General features: G+C 42.7%; 1 protein-coding gene across 1 annotated transcript in view; it reads left to right on the top strand.

Annotated features, from left to right (window-relative positions):
- LOC126159513 (uncharacterized) overlaps positions 1-19,924 on the top strand; it is a 420,587-nt gene that overhangs the window by 177,176 nt on the left and 223,487 nt on the right. The window contains exon 5 of the mRNA XM_049916555.1: positions 160-439. Within this exon, the coding sequence (XP_049772512.1) occupies positions 160-439 (280 nt within the window). The remainder of the gene's footprint in view (positions 1-159; positions 440-19,924) is intronic.

Below are 19,924 nucleotides of genomic sequence, written 5' to 3'. Positions count from 1 at the left end.
GCCTGATGTGCGTGCTGCTCGCTCCCGCTGGCCTTCTCTGACAAAATGTAATGTACTTTGTACCGAGATATCGGTAGCTGGTACTATTTGTAGCGGTACACTTGCTTGTAACTAGCGTAGCGCTTGTGCAGAAGGTAACGGCGCGCCGCTTCCTGCCAGGGCTGTTCCAGCGCGCCATCCTGATGAGCGGCTCGGCGCTGTCCGACTGGGCGCTGACGGCGAACCCGCGGCCGGTGACCATCCAGGTGGCGGACGCGCTCAACTGCCCCACGCAGAACGAGCTGCTGGCCTGCCTGCGCCGCCAGAGCCTCGAGGACCTGATGGCCGTCCAGGTGAAGGCGGCGCCCTTCGTCTCGCCCTTCGCGCCCGTCGTCGACGGCACCTCCGTCCCCAACGACCCAGAGCAGATCATGGGCGTGTACCATAGCCTCTTCAGCAGGTACCGCCGTCCTACTCCATTTACTTTACTATTGTCACATCTGTTTCATAAGTCTCTTTCTTCAGCACGAAATTTTCACTCTGCAGTGGAGTGTGCGCCGATATGAAACTTCCTGGCACGTTAAAACTGTGTGCACGAGCAAGACTCGAACCCAGGAACTGATACTGGCAGGACCATAATTTTGAGGACGGGTCGCGGATGGTTCTTGGGTAGCTCAGTCGGTAGAACACTAAAGGTTCCGAGCTCGAGTTTTCTTCCGGCTCATACTCTATGTGATCAAAATTATCCGGACACCCAACCAAAACTTACGTTTTTCATATTAGGTGAATTGTGCTGCCACTTGCTGCCAGGTACTCAATGTCAGCGACGTCAGTAGTCATTACACATCGCGAAAGAGCACAATGGTACGCTCCGCGAAACTTCGAATGTGGTCAGGTGATTGGGTGTCACATGTGTCATACGTCTGTACGCGATTTTTCCACACTCCTAAACATCTCTAGGTTCTCTGTTTCCGATATGATAGTAAAGTGGAAACGTGAAGGGACATGGACAGCATAAAAGCGTACAGGTCGACCTCGTCTGTTGGCTGACAGAGACCGCCGACAGCTGAAGAGGGTTGTAATGTCTAATAGGCAGACATCTTGATTTCATGGTCGAGCGGCTGCTCATAAGCCACACATTTCGACTGTTGATGCCAAACGACGCCTCGCTTGCTGTAAGGAACTTAAAGGTTGGACGATTGAACAGTGGTAAAACTTCGTGTGGTATTACGAATCATGGTACACAGTGTGATGAACCGATGGCGGGGTGTAGGTATGACGAGAGCCCGGTGGATGTATGCCAGCGTGATTACTGCCAACAGTAAAATTCGGAGGCGGTGCCGCTACGGTGTGGTCGTGTTTTCCATGGAGAGGGCTTACCTCCCTTGTTGTTTTGAGTGGCACTATCACAGCACACGCATAAATGGATGTTTTAAGCACCTTCTTGCTTACCACTGATGAAGAGCAATTCGGGGATTGCAACTTGCAACACGATCGAGCACCAGTTCATAACGCACGGCCTGTGGCGGAGTTGCTACACGACAATAATATCCCGGTAATGGACTGGCCTGCATAGAGTCCTGTACTGAATCCTATAGAACACATTTGGGATGTTTTGAATTTAATGCCAGGCCTCACCGACCGACCCGATACCTCTCCTCAGCGCAGCACTTCGTGAAGAATGGGCTGCCATTCCCCAAGCAGCCTTCCAGTACCTGACTGAACGTATGCCTGCGAGAGTGGGAGCTGTTATCAAAGCTGAGAGTGGGCCAACACCATACTGAATTGTAGCACTACCGATGGAGGGCGCCACGAACCGGTAAGTCATTTTCAGCTAGGTGTCCTGATACTTTTGATCACATAGTGTATCAGGGCACACTCCGATGCAGAGTGAAAATTTCATTCAGGAAGCATCACAGGTGTGGATAATTCAGATTTCCTCAATAGCCCTCACTAGCCTTTTTTCAAGAGGTGCTAACCATGCAAGTTCCGCAGAAGAGTTTCTGTGGACTTCGGAAACTTGCGGATGAGGGACTGGCTTGGGTAGCTCAGTCGGTAAAGCAGTTGAACGCGAAGGACCACAAGTTCACGTAATGGTCCATCACACTGTTTTTATCTGCCAGTAAGTTTGAAGTCTCTTTCTTACTTATAAGGAACTGTTCAAAATGGCTCTGAGCACTATGGGACTCAACATCTTAGGTCATAAGTCCCCTAGAACTTAGAACTACTTAAACCTAACTAACCTAAGGACATCACACACACCCATGCCCGAGGCAGGATTCGAACCTGCGACCGTAGCAGTCCCGCGGTTCCGGACTGCAGCGCCAGAACCGCTAGACCACCGCGGCCGGCAAGGAACTGTCAACTGAAAACCGAACACCCTCACAACGAGATCATGGGATGACTGCATTCAATATTATTCACGACACGCGTTCTAAGACATTTGCCCCACTGGGAAACAACAGGACCAACTCCGGTTTCCTACAACACGGTCGGTCGCTGATGGACCCACAACTCCACCCGCTTTTGCACTACCTCGTCCGAGTGAAAGCGCCTTCCACGTGTGTCGCCAAGGATGTGAAAATCACACGGTGAAAGATCCGATCTGCAGGGAGAAAGTCCTAGCGTTTCCCAACCAAATCTATGTAGGATAGCCCTCGTCCGATTGGCACTGTGAGAGCGGGCGTTGTCGAGCAATAAGATGCTCCCCTGCTCGTCGACTTCCTTGGGCGAGAAAACACAATCAACTTGCCGCACTATGAGGACGCTTTGCAGAGACTGCAACAAGCCGTGAAATGAAAACGCCCAGAAATGCTGTCGGACGGAACAATAATGTTGTACGGTAACGCGCGCCCTCACACTGCCAATCGTACCAAGGCTACGCTTCAGCGATTTGGTTGAGAAACGCTGAAACATCCTCCATACAGCCCGGATCCAACTCCTAGTGATTTTCACCTCAGTGGCGACCTGAAGACTTCCTTCGATGTTGGTTGTAGTCGGACTAGAGAGTGCTAGAGTGGATGCAAAGTGCAAGGGTGGACCACGTTCTACGAAACAGGAATTTATCATCTTGTCTCCCACTGGGGTAAATGTCGTAACACGTGCTGTGCTTACTTTTGGAAGGAACCATTCCATTGTGCAGATGTGGCAGGTGTTCGGTTTTAGTTTGACTGCCTCTGACATTAGGTAAGTAATTTTAACATTTTTTGATAATTTTTTGGTTCCATTCCCCGTAAAAATGAACTTTGAGAAATTAGGGGTCAGCAGGGTAAATGGGAAGAGTGACCTTGTGCTTTAAACACGGAAAATCAGGAGAAAAAGAATACCATCAACTTTGCAATATATGACTCATGCATTCATTACTTAATGTAGGACGGTATTCACCCTATTTTCCTTGAATGTGCTCTCATTTTACATATCACATTTGTTGAGTGATGTGACACGTCAATGACCCAAGGACAGGTAGAGAGAGATTGAGGAAGGTGGTTGTGAAAAATCGGATGTAATCAGCGCAAGGAATCACTCGCAAATTCCAAACAGCTGCCAGGAATCCAATTAGCACAATGACTTTGCGTATTGAGTACAGTCTGCAGCAGCTCCACATAAGCCATACATTTCTTCAGTAATTGCTAAGCGACGGTTAAACTGATGCAAAAGCGATTCCACAGGACAGTGAATGAATGGAAAAAGAGTGATTTGGGTAACCCAGTGGCAATCCGAAGTAAGGATTTAGGTTTGGCGAATGCCCGGGGAAAATTATCTGCCATCATATATAATGCCCATAGTGCAGTACAGAGGAGTTAATATTACGGCATGTGGGTTTTTCTCGTGGTTAGAGTGTGATCCCTGTACTGCGCTAAATTCTAAAGGATATGAAAACGTTCTACAGCGTGATGTACTCCGTACAGTACAGAAACAGTTCGGAGACTACAACTGTCATTAAACAGCATCTGCGAGTGAGTCGTTTGTGGACAATAACACTCAAGAAATGAACTAATCTGTTTGGTATGCCGAACTGAACATAGAGTATCTTCTTTGGGATGAGTTAGAATGTTGACTTCACTACAGACCCCAGAGTTCAGCATCACTACCTCATGTGTTTTGGACTCTTGAGAGAGAATCGGGTGCTGTTTCTCCACAGATTTTTAGTGGTCTTACTGAAAATTGTCGCAGCAGAGTTCAAGCTGTCTTAAAGCGTCCGGATACTTTTAATCACAGAGTGTATTTAATTTGTTATTATTTGCGTGAAGTAACTTGAAATAAGCGACATTTGTGAAACAAACGTCTCCATTCTGCAGATTGGTAGATTAACTGTGCATCAAAGTTGAACACTAGAAGAGTGGGAAGAGATAATTTTCTGGGGAGGAGTACGCTTCCTGCCACAGAAGCAGCGAAGCTGCATACAAAAATTAGAAGCTTTGTGTCAAAAGTATAGGGAATTATGGAATTACGTTGGAAGATCATAATAGGTTCATATGCGAAAGGAAACTTGAGGAAGTGACACACGCTAATTCTTTGAATATAATTACTGCTGTATAAGATGGCCACATCAACGACAGAAAAGAAGACCAAGCTCGATGATCATGATATCTTCAATGCGACTTTAAAAAAACTGAAGAATGTATTATGTTGTGTCTTGTTCTGTCCCCGTGGTCACTTTTTATTCTAATTATTCTCCTGAATAAAAAATGAAACTTGTCCTTAAGTCCACTAAGAACGACTCCACATCCTCAAATGATTTTCCAGAAAAGTTAACGATCACGATTCGTCCTTAGCTGTCAACTGTCCGTGAAGCTGAGTCAAAATCCTCTTTCAGCTGCGTCACTCTTTCTAACGCGCTGCTTCTGACACAGACACAGATTGCGTCTCTCACTGCCACTGCGGTGCTCTTACACTCCATTACACGTAGTAATACAAAAATGAATTACAATGCTAAAAGATCGTTACAAATTAGTTCTTACGTCATCTCATGAGCTCTCGATTCTCCACACTGCCCAGCGATACACCCACATCGACGACACATGTAACTAGATAGAAGTACTAACGCTGTGCGTGTTGCAGTATACGAAATTACGTTACATTGCGTACATCCTACAGACACGAAGTAAAGCAATCTGCAAAATGATGCTGCAGTGCCGGTGTCGATCAGAAGTGCGATACATGTCAGAAGGAAATTTTCATCCTACTTCTGAATAACAGGGACACTCCTGTATCGTATTTATCGGCTGACACCGAGCAAGCGTCTTTCATTAAATTGTCTCCCCTACATGGCAATATACAATGAATATATAGGTGCAGGTTGTACACACATGTCTGTAGACATATGGAAGTTTAAGTCGTGCTCGGATAGCGTAATGGTAAGACAACCACTCGCGATAAGTAGAAAATCCGGGTTCGATTCCTAGTCCGCCACAAGTCATTCGATTATACAACCAATGGTCGTCCATATTCGCAACTGTGAAAGCATTTAATGAATTACCCTTAAGGATACAGAGTACTTATAAATGGTGGAAAAATCGAAATTTTTTATGACTTTATTAAATTTTGTAGTCTTTCCTTATTACATTGATAAATACAATATAGGGTTTCAAATGAGAAATGACCTATATATACAAAATTTTTAAGTTACGGTCATGCATACCGCCATGCCCTCTTTATTTCTGTTACAGAAACCAGTACTGTTTCGAAAAGAACTGTGAGCTTTCTGTCCCCAGCGATTGTACGTATGATACAGTGTATATGTTGGTAACAGTGCCGGTTTCTAGTGTCTGTAAATGATTATCTTTGCTAGTATTTACTTTTGTTTCGCTGAGGCAGTTTGCTCACGTGTTATTGAATATGTGTTGCCCAAGTGCTACATTTATTTGTGGAAGTACATATCCTTTAGTGTGCAATAAGTACGAACTATGCCACGCATCAAGAAATTCAATAAAAGGAAATTCCGTGGTAACCAGTTCACAAACAGAGCAAGCCACACCGTTGAAAGTAACCTATGTATCAGTTCTTCAGCGAAGAAACTCCCACATGGCACGCTTCCTAGTGATTCAAATTTTTGTGTTAACAATGACACTGTTTGTAGTGGATATGTTGTTGTTGATGTGGGCATTTTATCTTCTTTGGCAAAGGATGTGGCTAAATGTAAACAGTGTGATAGTGTAGGCTGTCTGGAAATAACTGAACAACAAAGTAGCAGGAAGGGTTTTGCGTCAAAATTAGTTGTTCTGTGTATATCTTGCAATAAATCTACCTCGAAAATGACTTCGAACATTGTGCATAATTCATATAATGTGAATTTGAAGTTAGTGTATGCAACGTGTGCAATAGTAAAAACGGCAGCTCAAACGTTTTGTGGTTTGATAGACCTTCCTCTCCTCCCAGTAGGTTTAGGAAGTACATAAAAATACTTTTAGCTACCTTGACGGTTATGCCTAAAGCATCTACGAAACGTGCACTAGAAGAAACTGTAAATATTGATGGAACCAGAGACATTCTCTTCTTGAGCCAGTTATGAATGAAATAAAACCAATTCTTAGAGACCTGAGTGACCCTGTTTTGCTTAGTAAATGTCTTCATAGGGGCACTCAGAATACAAATGAAAGTTTCAAACATTGCATATCGTAAAGATTACCTAAGAATGTTGTTGTAGGTCTAAAACCATTAAAAGTTGGTGTACTAGATGCAGTGATATGTTTCAATGATGGAGTGATAGGAAGCTTCGAAGTCCTGAGAAATTTAGGCATAAAATGTGGCTCTGGTATGGAAGATTAATTGCTTGCATGTGACAGATAGTGGGTGCATGAAGCTGAAAGATTCGCTCTTCAATTTACCAAAGAAGCAAGAAGTGCTAAAAGGAATGCCAAGGGGAAGCTTGAAGATGAAGAAATGCTGCAGGATCAAGAATATGCTTCAGGAATGTTCTGAGGCACAGTTTCGCTATTTCCCTGAAGCTGTATTTTTCAGAGATCAGGTACAAATATATCCTAAAGTTTATAAAGCATTGCTCCAATTTTTTTTCTGAAACTTTCAATAGTGCATACATATGTAGTAGACCTAAGCCTTATTGCAGAATGAACTAAATTATAGAAATAATAACATTTTATTAGAAAAAAATTATAAAAATCAAAATGTAGGATGTGATATTTTTTTGTTCTTGTGATATACATAACACGTCGAATTAAATATGTGTAGTGTCTCAGCCATCATGTCATTAATATCTGGTAAAAATTTGGTCTCCTTCAAATGTATAACATTGGATTAAATGGTACCTCAATTTGAGGAAGCGTTCTGGTAAAAAAAATTTCTTTGTAGTTTTTTGATAACCCTAAGCAGGTTCAAAAATATTCGAATACTTCTAATTTGTTTAGAAAGTGTGCTGCATTACCTGATATCAACAAAAAATCTGTAAAACATATCTATTATAAACAGTGCCTGAAAGAAGTAGGTGTTGAATTTTACGTAATATTGAGCCGGAAAAGCACCCTGTACCCTTAAATTGAGATAATCCAGTCGGTTCCTCCAGCCTGAACAATGTAACCTTCTAGTTACGATGGCAGTCACGCGTCACTTCCATTTCTGTAACACCTTCCAAAACATAACCAAATGTTTCAACACTCATACACCTTGTTGGCACCGTAAATCACTGTCCAGACTCTGTGCTGCAAGAGGACGATGACGTAACTTCTGAGGCCGAACTACAGCACTTCCGGTGAGGAGTGGGGCAGCTATCAGCCAGGATGGTGCGAGCGGGTGTTGGAGGCGACGTGGGAGCCCAGGAGGCCCTAGAGAAAAGTAGCTGCAAACGAAAACAGCTCTTGTACGGACGCGTCTGCGCTGCTTCAGACTTCGGCCACTGAATTCTGCAGGGCTGGCTGCATGCACGCCCTGTGATGCTGACGCCAATACTACACCGTCTGCAGAGGGCTCACTGCATAAGCTGGCGGTGCGGTTGCCGCGCCGGTGGCGTTTCCTCGACGATGGCGTATCTGCCTGCTAAGGCTCCGTGTTACACTTGCCTGGGTCATGATAGGGGGATGCATACCACCTTCAGACACCTGTCTGGCGATGGTGGTGTACTCGGGGTGCAGCTCGCTGCCCCTGGACAGGAATTGTCCGTGCTGCTGGAGGTGACCTGGGACGCCAGCTGTGCCATGGTACAAAGTCTGAAGAGGAAATTGGTGGAGAGAGCTGTTACCCTGCCATGGCCTCAAAATAATGACTTCTTGTGGTGTGCATACTGTAAGACCTTCGGTACACACACCATCAGATTATTTGACTTGTCGCTCTAACGAAGTAGGCGAGTGTCAGCCATATGTCTCGGGGTCTTACCGTGGCATGTTTATCTTCTGCCGTTAGGTCAGATGATAGAAATGCCACTTGCACGCTTAGAGTAGCAGATTGACAGTGACCAACTTTAAACAGAACTTGATTAATTTTCACACACATTTATTAAAATGATAACAAGCATAAACATTACGTAACTTGATTCTGGATGCTATTTACAATTGACAATATGAAGTTCCTTTGATACTTGACAAAGTGTCTATACATTTATCTTCATGGCTATGTACAGGAACATGGTAATCTTATTAGGCGCAGACTGAAACTTGACTATAGACTGGTACAGACTAATGTAGACTGGTACAGACAAACGCAGACTGTCTAATCGGAGGTCTTAACTCTCGTTAGAATACCTCGCGCTTTCAGGTATCACTTCGCGTGTGTGATCCGCGAGGAGAAAAGGTTCTACGTTACCAGCAGTCTCATTGGCTGCGTTACATATTAATACCCGGATCGGCGGAAGCAGAATTTGGTCCATCTCTAAGGCAGTGCCATCTCGTAGTGCGGAGATGGACGAGCGCTGCGCCTGCGCTGTTGCGCTTAGCGGGGCGCGCTCTACTGGGAAAGTTGTGTACGCGCTGACTACACGGAACTATGTACACAACACTTCTCATGACAGATCCACATAGCGTCCTCGTACGACAGAGTCCTGTGGTCCTGTTAGGGCTGCTGGACTAAGAATAATTCCATTGAAAAAATGTACAGTACAGTACTTTTCGGTGGAATATTAGGTTACGTGATATGACAGCTGACGACTAGAATGTGCTCTGCGCCCACCGTGCTGGAATAAAATAATGGGCCTCTTAACCAAAGGAACGTCTACCCTTAATGCTCGAAGTACTTTTTCACGAAAGTTCGAACAACAGTGCGCCGGCAGACGATGTCACACAGCAGGCCAAAGCAGCTGATTGCCCGTCTCCTCAAAGGCATGTCGGTTTTCATTGCACCACCAACGTGAATATGCGTCACTACAGAAAGTAGGATTGCTTGGCGATTTGCAATTAGCAATCGACAAAATTTTAATTGTGTACTCTCATCTCCATCTCCAACGTACTGATAAGGGCAGAGGCCGTGCATACGTAATACCAGCGATATCCTTGTCATATAGAAAGAAACGTGGTGAAATTGAGTGTGTGCTTGTTGGAGAACTATCTTCTACAAACTCAATAATTTGATTCACTTCATCCACCCTACGTTCATTTACACGTTGCAAGAGATATGACTTCTGCGTGAAGCATCATTTCGCCCAGTTTCGTAGACACTCTTGAATCTGGCGTCCTACGGTTAGGATATCATTTTTCGTATTCTCTACAAACAGCAGACGTTTTCATTGCAAATACCGTACACCAATGACATATCGACACACTCAGTTTTTTAAACACGTGCAGCATGTTTACACAGTAGAAATAGCCAAGAAATTACATTAACAATTGAAAAATTCGATTTTATGAACTCAATCACAACTTCACTTCTTGAACATAAAACGCAAATGCCGATCTATAAATCATCCCATGGCAACATGCTCGCCACCACGCGGAACTAAATTCTGTAACCACATGTATCTCCTTATTAAATAAAAACTGGACTTATTTGTGAGAAATTTTTTATTCAGATTTTTTTATACATCCACCTCCTAAAATATTTACCATTCCTCGTGAAGCAGCCTGTATATTAGAAGAACAAAGTCTTCTTGGAATGCTGGTATTGAATACGGTGATTGTAACATGTTGAAGTTGCAATGAATTTTCGTTAAGGCACAAATACGCTATTCACAGCCATTCTAATATAACTAGGTCTGCAAGTAATTTAATTATTATTAACACAAAATTTAATTTTTCATTTCGGGACACTCGGATTGCACAACATTTCGAAAGGACCCTGTCTAGGTTAGTTGTGAGGATAATTAAATGAGGAGAAAGTTCTTGTAAAATTTAGGTTATTATTGAACACTTCACTCTATGGTCCATACGAATACAGTACTAAAGGTTTCAACCTGCTTGTATCGATGCGGCGGTTGGCGAACGGCGAGATGGCGAGGCACAGAGCACACATACAACCACAGCTATGGCTCTTGACGTATCGGCACTTTAATTCTTCTTAGCGTCGCAATACTTTTCCATTTAGTGCCTATGGAATTTTGCCATGCTGTGTGGGCGTTGGAACAGCATACCCGAGGCTCAGTGAAACTATTTCTTCCAGGAGAGCCTCCTCGCTCCAGAAGGTGTTGCTCAGACCAATGCCAAAATCCAACTACTACTGCTGAGCCCGTTGTGTCGTGCAGTGCCCGTGCGCATTTTCCTGCCATCCACCGTTTACCGCTCCCTTACAGACAAGGTATTAACCCGAGGTTTTGCATTCTACATATCCTAACACATTGCCTACGTATGGAACAGACGCACAGTTACAATTTTAAACACCTTACAACAGTTTCAACATTTCTTACATTTCAATTCTGTTACAATATTGCTTGACATTTGACATAAACATTAATATTCACATTGAAACTTGTTTACAGTTTTCTTAACACAATGGCCTGAAACAAAAAAGAAATGAAATCAGAACATCAATTACACAAGTTTATAAAAAAATCAGATGGAAAAAAAATTTACTTATATGTACATTAGTACAGCGTCGTTGTTGTTACAACCTCCCCTTCCATTTCCTGGCTCTTCACAGAAAGATATGCTGCCATTGTATTTCGTCATTCAGGAGTGTTTTACAACACTGGAAATGTCACCGCCACATAACCAGTGTGTCATCTGAGGAAACAATGTTGCAGTACACACCCATCAACTCAGCACAGATTGTTGCTGCGTTGTTTCCCTTCTAATACAGAAAACGAATTACCATTTATCAATGGTCTGCGCCATTTCGTTTCCACTGTTGTAGTGGCGCTATGTCAATGTGGCACTAGTTTCAACGTGTTACAAGACTCCAGCCATGTAGTGGACACCAGGATAATATCTGTAGGAAAGTAAACACTGTGGTCTGGAATACTTGTGCATAGTGTACATACAGTAGTATGGTATACAGTATGCCGACAATTGCAGTCAAATAGTATCGCTTTTGACGTCAGTAATACAGTATACAACGAGACATTAACGATTCAGGTGGCAGATGATGGTGTAAAGACAGTCGGCTCTATGCGATGTTAGTGTGCGCTTATGCGTCCTTACTGCAGATAGGAAACACACACTTTTAGTGACATTGCGCATTGTGTACACAAACCACGTTAGTGACAATACCCTGCGGAAAACAGTTACTATGTGATGAAAAAGCAAAAATCACTGTGTATAAAGAATTGGGATTCTAAAATCGTCAAATCGCCAAGAAGTACAGTGACTGATAAATTCATTAAATCGGGTACGCGATACTGACAGAACGGAAAATATGAGCAAGTGAAAAATGACACTATACAACAACAACAAAAACCTTTTTCAGGTACAGAGATAAAACATGGTGGACCTAACAAATTTGGAATCTGAGAATACAGTTAGATTGTCGCTATCATCCTCCAATTTTTTGTTATGGATATTTTTGAATGCCTATATCTAAAAACAGAGACTAGGATAGTCTACATTAAATTTAGACTATATATAACATACTTAATACCATAAAACCATCTTACTCTAGTGTCCTGGGCCTAATGTACATTTTTAGTGTCCTGGGCGTAATGTACATTTTTACAAGAAAAATTGCCACAGTCAATTGCTCGATTATGATGCTGATGGCGGAGGTTTGAGTCTTTTTGATGACAACTACCTTCTGTGGGACATATATCCTTCAAGCTTCGAAATGGTTCAAATGGCTGTGAGCACTATGGGGCTTAACATCTGAGGTCATCAATCCCCTAGAACTTAGAACTCCTTAAACCTAACTAACCTAATGACATCACACACATCCATGCCCGAGGCAGGATTCGAACCTGTGACCGCAGCAGTCGCACGGTTCCGGACTGAAGCACCTAGAACGCCTCGGCCACAGTGGCCGGCTTCACGCTTCAAAAACCAACAGTAGTCACTTAACATTGAAGGGTTCCATCTACCTTCATAGCGGCTTCCCATTCGCAAAATGTCCTGATGGAACCTTTCTCCGCGTTCGTTAATAACCACTCACAAATTGGTAGGGAAGAAATCTAAATGAGAATGAAGGAAGTGCATTTTTAGTGACATTCTGCATCCAAGATATTTATAGTTCTCTAAAAGAGTTCCCACTAATATGTCACTGTTTTCTGCTCTTGTATTCCCTTGGAAACCTTCAACGACATCCTTAAAAGAACGCCAGGCTGCAAGTTCTAACGGACATAATTTTTCTTCGAAGTTCTTATCATTCATTAACTTCTTAATTTGTGGCACCATAAAAATTCTCTCTTTCAATTTGGCGTCACCTAATTCAGGGAACACTTCAGGTAGATACATAAAACCATTAGCATTTTTGTCCATTTCCTTGACAAAATTCTTCATAAGACCGAGCTTAATATGTAGTGGGGGAAGGAAAACGTTTTGGGAATCTACCAAAGGTACATATTTCATGTTTTCTCTCCCTGGAACCAATTTCTTTCATGGTGGCCATTGTTTAACAGTATAATGTTAATCTGTTGCACGACTGTCCCAAAGACAAAGGAAATAGCAATACCTTCTGAAACCACTTTCACGACCAGTTAGTAAACCAGTCACCTTAAGATCGCCACATATTTTCCAATTTTCTTCTTTATACTTAATAGCTTCTAGTATCTCTGACAAATTTACGTAGTTCTCTTTCATAGTCACAAAGTACCCTACTGGTAGAGATGGAAACGTATTACCATTATGTAATAGTACAGCCTTCAGACTTGTCTTGGAAGCGTCAATAAACAAGTGCCACTCAGCAGCATTGTATGGAATGTTTAACTGTTTCATTAAGCCCTACTACATCACTACAAGCACAAACGTAGCCCATCATACGGTAATATGTCATCCTATCTTTATTACGTTGATTAAAGTGAGTAAATTTTGTTTCTTCATGAAGGAAGTTCCATTCCTTGACGTGAAGACGTGAAGATAAAATTTCTGCATGCTCCTAGGATAAGTATAAATCACGAACTACTGTAGGTCATTCAAGTCGGCTTGTGTAATGAAATGTGGTACTTGTTCTGGAAAGTGCGCCTCTTCACTTGATTGGAATTGTGCTTCCTCAGCATTTGTAGATTCATGATCAGAATTAGGAACTTCTTCCCACACTAGTGGAGGAGTATGAACAGGCAGGTCTTCACCGGGGGGAACAGGTCTAATCGCTGAGAGCGGCTTACGGTACATACTATTCTTCTTATTCTTTGATGAACAGCCAGTTACATCAATCAAACCGAGGTAGCAATCATCAACGTGATTTTTAGCCATATCATTGGTATTCCAAATGGTACGTGTTCATTTTTTCTTTTCAGCCATTGTGTTAGTTTAGAATTATACACCTAGCGCAAGTTATGTAAGGTGTCCAATCTTCATCCTGATCTCCCAGTTGACATTTGGAGTAAATATGATACGACATCTTCAGTAAGTTAGAAATTGGTCGTCTTTTTTTCCTTGTCGTGAATTCACCACATATATAACAGAATGAATCGGGATGGTCGTACATCCACGTTTTGATTGCTTCATGTTGTATATTCAACGCCTACAAAACACTTTTCTGTGTAATGAACTCAGCCAGATCAGTTTCTGAAAAAAGAAAAGAAAACTTCAAAGACTTGAGATAATATAGAAGGGAGGGTAAGCAAATGTATGTGACTGGAGGGTTTAAGTATGCAATGTAAAATACAATAATGTTACATATTATATTTAAAAAGTAGTTCACATTAAAGTTAAGAACAAAAAAGGTCACTGCATTAACTTTTATCACACTCCTTTCAAACACAAAGAACTTAAAAATTATACTGCTAATTCAACTATGTTATATAAATTGCAGGTCATAGCCTTTAATCCTGACGCGATGGACACTTTCTGACTTCACATTTTATGTCTCATTACAATATAGAATTAAGTTTTATATGTACTTTGTCTGTACCAAAACCACTGTTGATTGGTGAATTATCTGAGGCAGCGAAATGGTTACTTTTGTGCAAATCTGGGACCACAGACCGTTATTCTACTCAACCTTTTGCCGGTTTACAGCTTCCAATGGGTGCTACACGTGTAAAGCGTATTTGGTCACACGGTAAACAACACAGATTCTAGAAACGACTATAGAAACCTGCTCTAAGACCCAGGCATAAACAGGCAAGATTGGAGCTTGCTGAAAAACATATGTTTTTGACTTCAGAATGAAAAAAATAATCTTCAGTGATGAGAGGAAGTTTAATTTAAATGGTGCGGATGAATTTCAATACTATTCGCATGATCTGACACAAGAGCAGCAGTTACGAACGAGCAGAAATTTTGGTGGAGGAAGTGTTGTGATTTGGGCAGCTTTCTGCGCTGTAGGTAAATCACGCATTGCTTGGTTGAACACTAGAATGAACTCCTACATGTATAGTGAGATGCTAGAGACAGGACTGATTAGAATGTATGAAGAGGTAGGCGACAAAAGTCTAATGTTTCAAAGAGATAATGCATCTGTACACTTTTCTGTTATAACCGAACAGTGGTTGAAGATAAAGATATCGATGTCTAGCCTGGGTCTGCATCTAGCCCGGGTTTGAACACCATGGAAAAACTTTGGGAAATACTTTAAAGACTTGTTTGTAGCATAGAAAGCAATTTGAGGCCATATGCGAGCTGAAAAGTGTGATACGAGAATGGTTGGCAACAGTTCCACTGCAAGAACAGCAAAGCCTTAAAAAATCAATGCAAAAGGGAATTTGGTAGGTAATTAGGAAGAACGGAGGACAAAGTACTAACAGTGCAATAACAAAACAGGACAGTTAGTGCCTTTGTACCAATTTTATCCAGGATATCAAAAGCCTTATTTTGTTATTCATGTTGTGAAAGAAACTACATAATTTCGTCTGCTATCTACTAACTTCTTTCACAATAAATTCAAAATAAGTGGCTCTATGCTTCAGACATTGTACTAATACTTTCAGGGAGCCCCGCCTTCATAGTGATTTCCACTACTATACCTCCTTGAAACTAAAAATTAAACATGTGACTTTGATTTTTCGTGGGGACTGCTAGAATTCTGTGATTACGCTACGTATAGGTTGAAGACCGCCCCTACGTTATAAGTTTTATGATGTGTATGATACCTGAAACTTGCATCTAGCCACTTTCTTCTAGCGCCAAGCATTTGCCAAACACTCTTCTTCCGGCACTGGTCACCCTTTTGTTGTTCTGTGCGTTGTAAGGAACTAGATAATAAGCTGCTGGGTTATCGACTGGATCGCTGCTCTAAATTCCCGAGCCGCCCGTATGAACGTGTGTGACGCAAATTACTCGCGAGCGCTGGGTCGCTATAGCGAGGCAATAGAATGCTCGTTAATAATGCGTCCATCGCCGTTGTAACAATTCAGTGATGTTTTGCAAAGCCTGTGTCACGGCGGCAGATTGATTTACGACCGTTCGAAATAATTGGACCGGAGGTTGATTACTCTCTAGCGCGTAAATTATGGCAAAATGGTGCATTTTGTATGAACGGAAGATTAACGGAGAAAGAAAGGAACGACTGCTCGTCATAAATTTATCCACAAGTTGTGCAATGTTTCCCAGAATTCGGAATGTGCTACTGAGTGAAATTTTGAGCTATTTCAGAGCCAAACATAGACAGCCTTTTAGTAGCCCTTATTGTTTATCGTGTTCGGTTTGAACTGACGCTTGCAACTCAAACAGGGAAAATTATTCGGAGGGGGGCGTCAGCGTCAAATAATAACCGTACATGAAGAACAATGTTCATGATTTTCTTCTTATGTATGTATGTATTTCAAGGTATTGGTTTATGAGTTGTTGATTTCGACGCTATAATGCACAATCTTCAGGTCCCTCTATAATAAACTTGATGATTACTGCTAGCAGGAGGTTTTGTAGATATATTGGCACTGTCGGTACCGTAAGCTGGAAGGAAGAAATTCGTCCTCGCGCACATCTGTCTGACTGTACCATATGTCAAGGTGTGTTATGGTGGCTACCCGATTATCCATATACGGGTATTATCAGGTTTATCGTAGAGGGGCGTGGAGATGGTGTCTCATGGTAGCGTCGAAAAAGTATGCAAATAAAGTGAGATCTTTCCAAAACAGCTCAATTGTTCATTCATTTAAAAAAGACAAATAAAAAAGAATCGTTGTAACTTCAGGCATCTTCCGGTCTACCTGAAGATGGATATGCGCAGAGTATGATTCTGGTATTTAAATACCATTCATATCGGAATTTAAGACTCGATACAGCATGGGGACTTTTAAATGCGACTAAGTGGGATGATGATCATCAATTCATAGAATACTTTTCGTACTCCCCAGTATCGTTCTCTGTAGACTCGCCCCTTTCTTTATGGAGGCTTTTATGCATGGATAAATATTGTGTTAGGGGACCAAACGGTGCTTCCCGACCGAAAACGGACGAATAAGTTCGTATCTCTGTATATCCGGAAAAGCACAGTGAATCTAAATGAAGCAATTAGTAGGCCCTGTTGGTACATTAGATTACACTTTACGCATTCCATAAGATATTCGAAGGGGTGCTATACGAGCGTTCATACGCGCATCAAGGATTGCTTCACTTTTTCAAATGTTCTAGGCTACAACCGAATAGCGTCAGAGGCTTCCCGAACAATTTTTTTTAATAATCCGCTCGTCAGCAAGTGGTTCAACATACACAACACTTTCCTGGTGCTCCCACAAGCCAAAAATCAAAGGGTTTGGTCTCAAAGTCGTGTAGAATCTATTGTTCTACAAAATGTGTACATACATCTTGCAGCCACCCATGTCGTTCATCTGTCTGAAAGCACCCATTCCCACAGAAACATCGATAAATGGTTGCAAGATTTTGTGAGTTGGCCAAGCTACGTGACTTCTAATTAGCCGAAATCACCCAACCTAAAACACAGAGAAAAACTGCTTCGTGAATGCCATCTACACTAGCAAATATGTATTAATTAAATGATAAATTGATGCTTTCCATAGTGTAATGTAATGTACCAGTTGTAACTGCTATGTCGCAGACTTAGTGCTCGTTTCCAGACCTATAGTGAGAAAACTTTTTTCTCTTTCCAGTCGAAAATAACCTACTGAAGTCTTTTCCCTTGGTTAAAATTGCTCTATATAAAACATCAAATCAAAAGGTCTTCGTTTAACGTGACATATGTCGTTGCTCATGGTACATCGTATGAAAGTGTAGAATGTTATGTTGACACAAAAGAACTCGAGAATTTTCAGATTGGTAAGGAGTTATTTATCATGATGTGTAGTGCGCGTTTTCTTACCATTCGCGAATCGTACTCAAGTGCATTCATGTATCACACTAAAGATGACTGACGCTGCCAATTTATGTAATTCCTCAATATGCTCCACTGATGGTAGGAAACATTCGAGTCCTCCCACTTCTCAAAACAGGCAAACCAGGCAAAATATTTTTCACCCTAGGGAGGCATCAGGCTAATATGTTGTAAACCACGTCACTATCTCTGACAATGGGCTCAATGCGGTTAGAAAGAGTATACAACACGTCATTAGAGGGCCTCAAGATGGCGTAATATATCGCCGAAAGTGGTAGTCCATTTAATAACAGTTTGGAAATTGGACGGTTGAAAGGCGTCTAATTTGACATTCTGAGTATCTGTAAGTTTTTCATGTCCAAATGGTGCTACTGCTTGCTCATTAGATCTAAAAGTGCTACCAGATTGAGGGGATGTTGCCAGATTTCCGCTCTCCCCTCCCACTATGATGTCATTTATGACATCACACACCTAATATAAAACAGAGGGAAATTCAAAAAATACTGAGAACAAAAAATGTCGGTAAATTCAAAACTGTTCTATGGGGTTTTCCCCTTCACTCATACGATCTCACTTTGGGAGTAGGGCCGTTGTCCTAAGCATAAACTGACCAAAAATTAAAAAAAAAAGTCATGTTGGCACGCCAGATGGTTAAGCAGCCTGCTGTCCGATTTTGTAAGTTTTCCCCTGATTGCACTCACCTGAAACAAATTACGTTTTTTTTCCTTGGAGGTCCAATCCTGCCTGCTAGACAAAGGTTGTTTTTCTCATGCCAGTCTGTGCCTGGAACGTGGGGACAATCACTGTTGTCTCCCGTTGTACCACATCTACAACAAAGGGCATTGCCTCACTCAAGACAAAGAAATCCAGTATCCACTGACATGATGTCAAGCAAGATGGCTACTTTTTTTTCCGCCCTCCGACAAGGAATATACGTTTCCCTGGTGCAGGTGCAAATCAAAAGGTGTTTATTTTCCCTTTAGGTTAAAGCCTCTCCATTAAACAAAGAATGCAAGTCTGAGCCTGTGGTTATGTAAAATTATTTTCTTTGTATAGGCTGACAGTAACTGGTCTGCAGACCTACTTTCAGTGACATCAGAAACCACTTAGTTTCCCAAAATTATTATTCAGTCAATCCGACAGGGCTATTTATATAACAGTCATGCCACTTGTATAATTCAAGATCACATCCACATATTGCTTTTCCTAAGTTAAACTCCAGTTCTCCTATGTGGACATATCCACTTGTGGTGTACTGTGAAATGATAAATCTATACACCACACCAAGCCCTTCCCCCACTTCTCTGGCCACCCCAAACAGGTCTGGGGAGCTGGACCAAGCTGTATGCTACTGATAGTGGCCAGAGATCTCAGCAGGGTCAGTCTCAGATCTGGTACCAAGCGCCGCGGGTTTCGAATCCGCGCCAGACGGCATGGACCTCGATTACCACTAGAGGACTCTGTAACCGTCGCGCCGTAAGCCGTGGCTGCGCGCGCTACTGGCCCACGTATAATGTGAGGGCGTCACGGTGGAGCACGTGGTCCCAGCGGCCAATAGAGATGTACCCTATCATGTATTTAAGCGCCTGCCTCTCGCTCAGCGAGGCTGGCATCCCGGTCTCCTGTTTAAACTCCAAGCCTACGCCCATCCTGTCAGCTACATCCATCTTATGGCCTCCTTCCCCTCCTGCCGCCCCTCCTATGTCACCATCCGTAATGCCAATTCCCACACTTTCTACCCCTCTGCAGGTGTGCCCCAGGGCTCTCCCCTCTCTTCTACCTCCTGTACACGGCAGATATGTCCCAACCCCCCACCCACCCACCCCCTCCGGTACAACTATTGCAATATGCCGATGACACCGCATTCCTCGCCCTCGCTCCTACCCTCCAACGGTCCCAACGCCTTCTCCAGAATCACCTTGACCTTTTTGCCGCATGGTGTAACCAGTGGCTCCTGACAATCAATCTTTCCAAGACCCAGGCAATCATTGTAGGTTGTACCACTCGCTCCTTCCGGCTCCTGGATTTCTCCCTTACCATCTGCGCCCATCCTGTCCGCCTCCCCACACTCTCACCTACCTTGACCTCACCATTGATTGTCACCTCACATGGATCCCTCATCTCCGCTCCATCCAATCCAAAGCCCATAACCGCCTCCGACTCCTCAAACTCCTCCCTGGCCGGACATGGGGGTTGCACCCCTCTACCATCC

Source organism: Schistocerca cancellata, chromosome 2 (assembly GCF_023864275.1).
Source record: "Schistocerca cancellata isolate TAMUIC-IGC-003103 chromosome 2, iqSchCanc2.1, whole genome shotgun sequence".
NCBI classification, from domain to species: domain Eukaryota; kingdom Metazoa; phylum Arthropoda; class Insecta; order Orthoptera; family Acrididae; genus Schistocerca; species Schistocerca cancellata.
The sequence above is the reverse complement of the archived record's forward strand: the minus strand, read 5'-3'. Positions and strand labels throughout refer to the sequence as shown.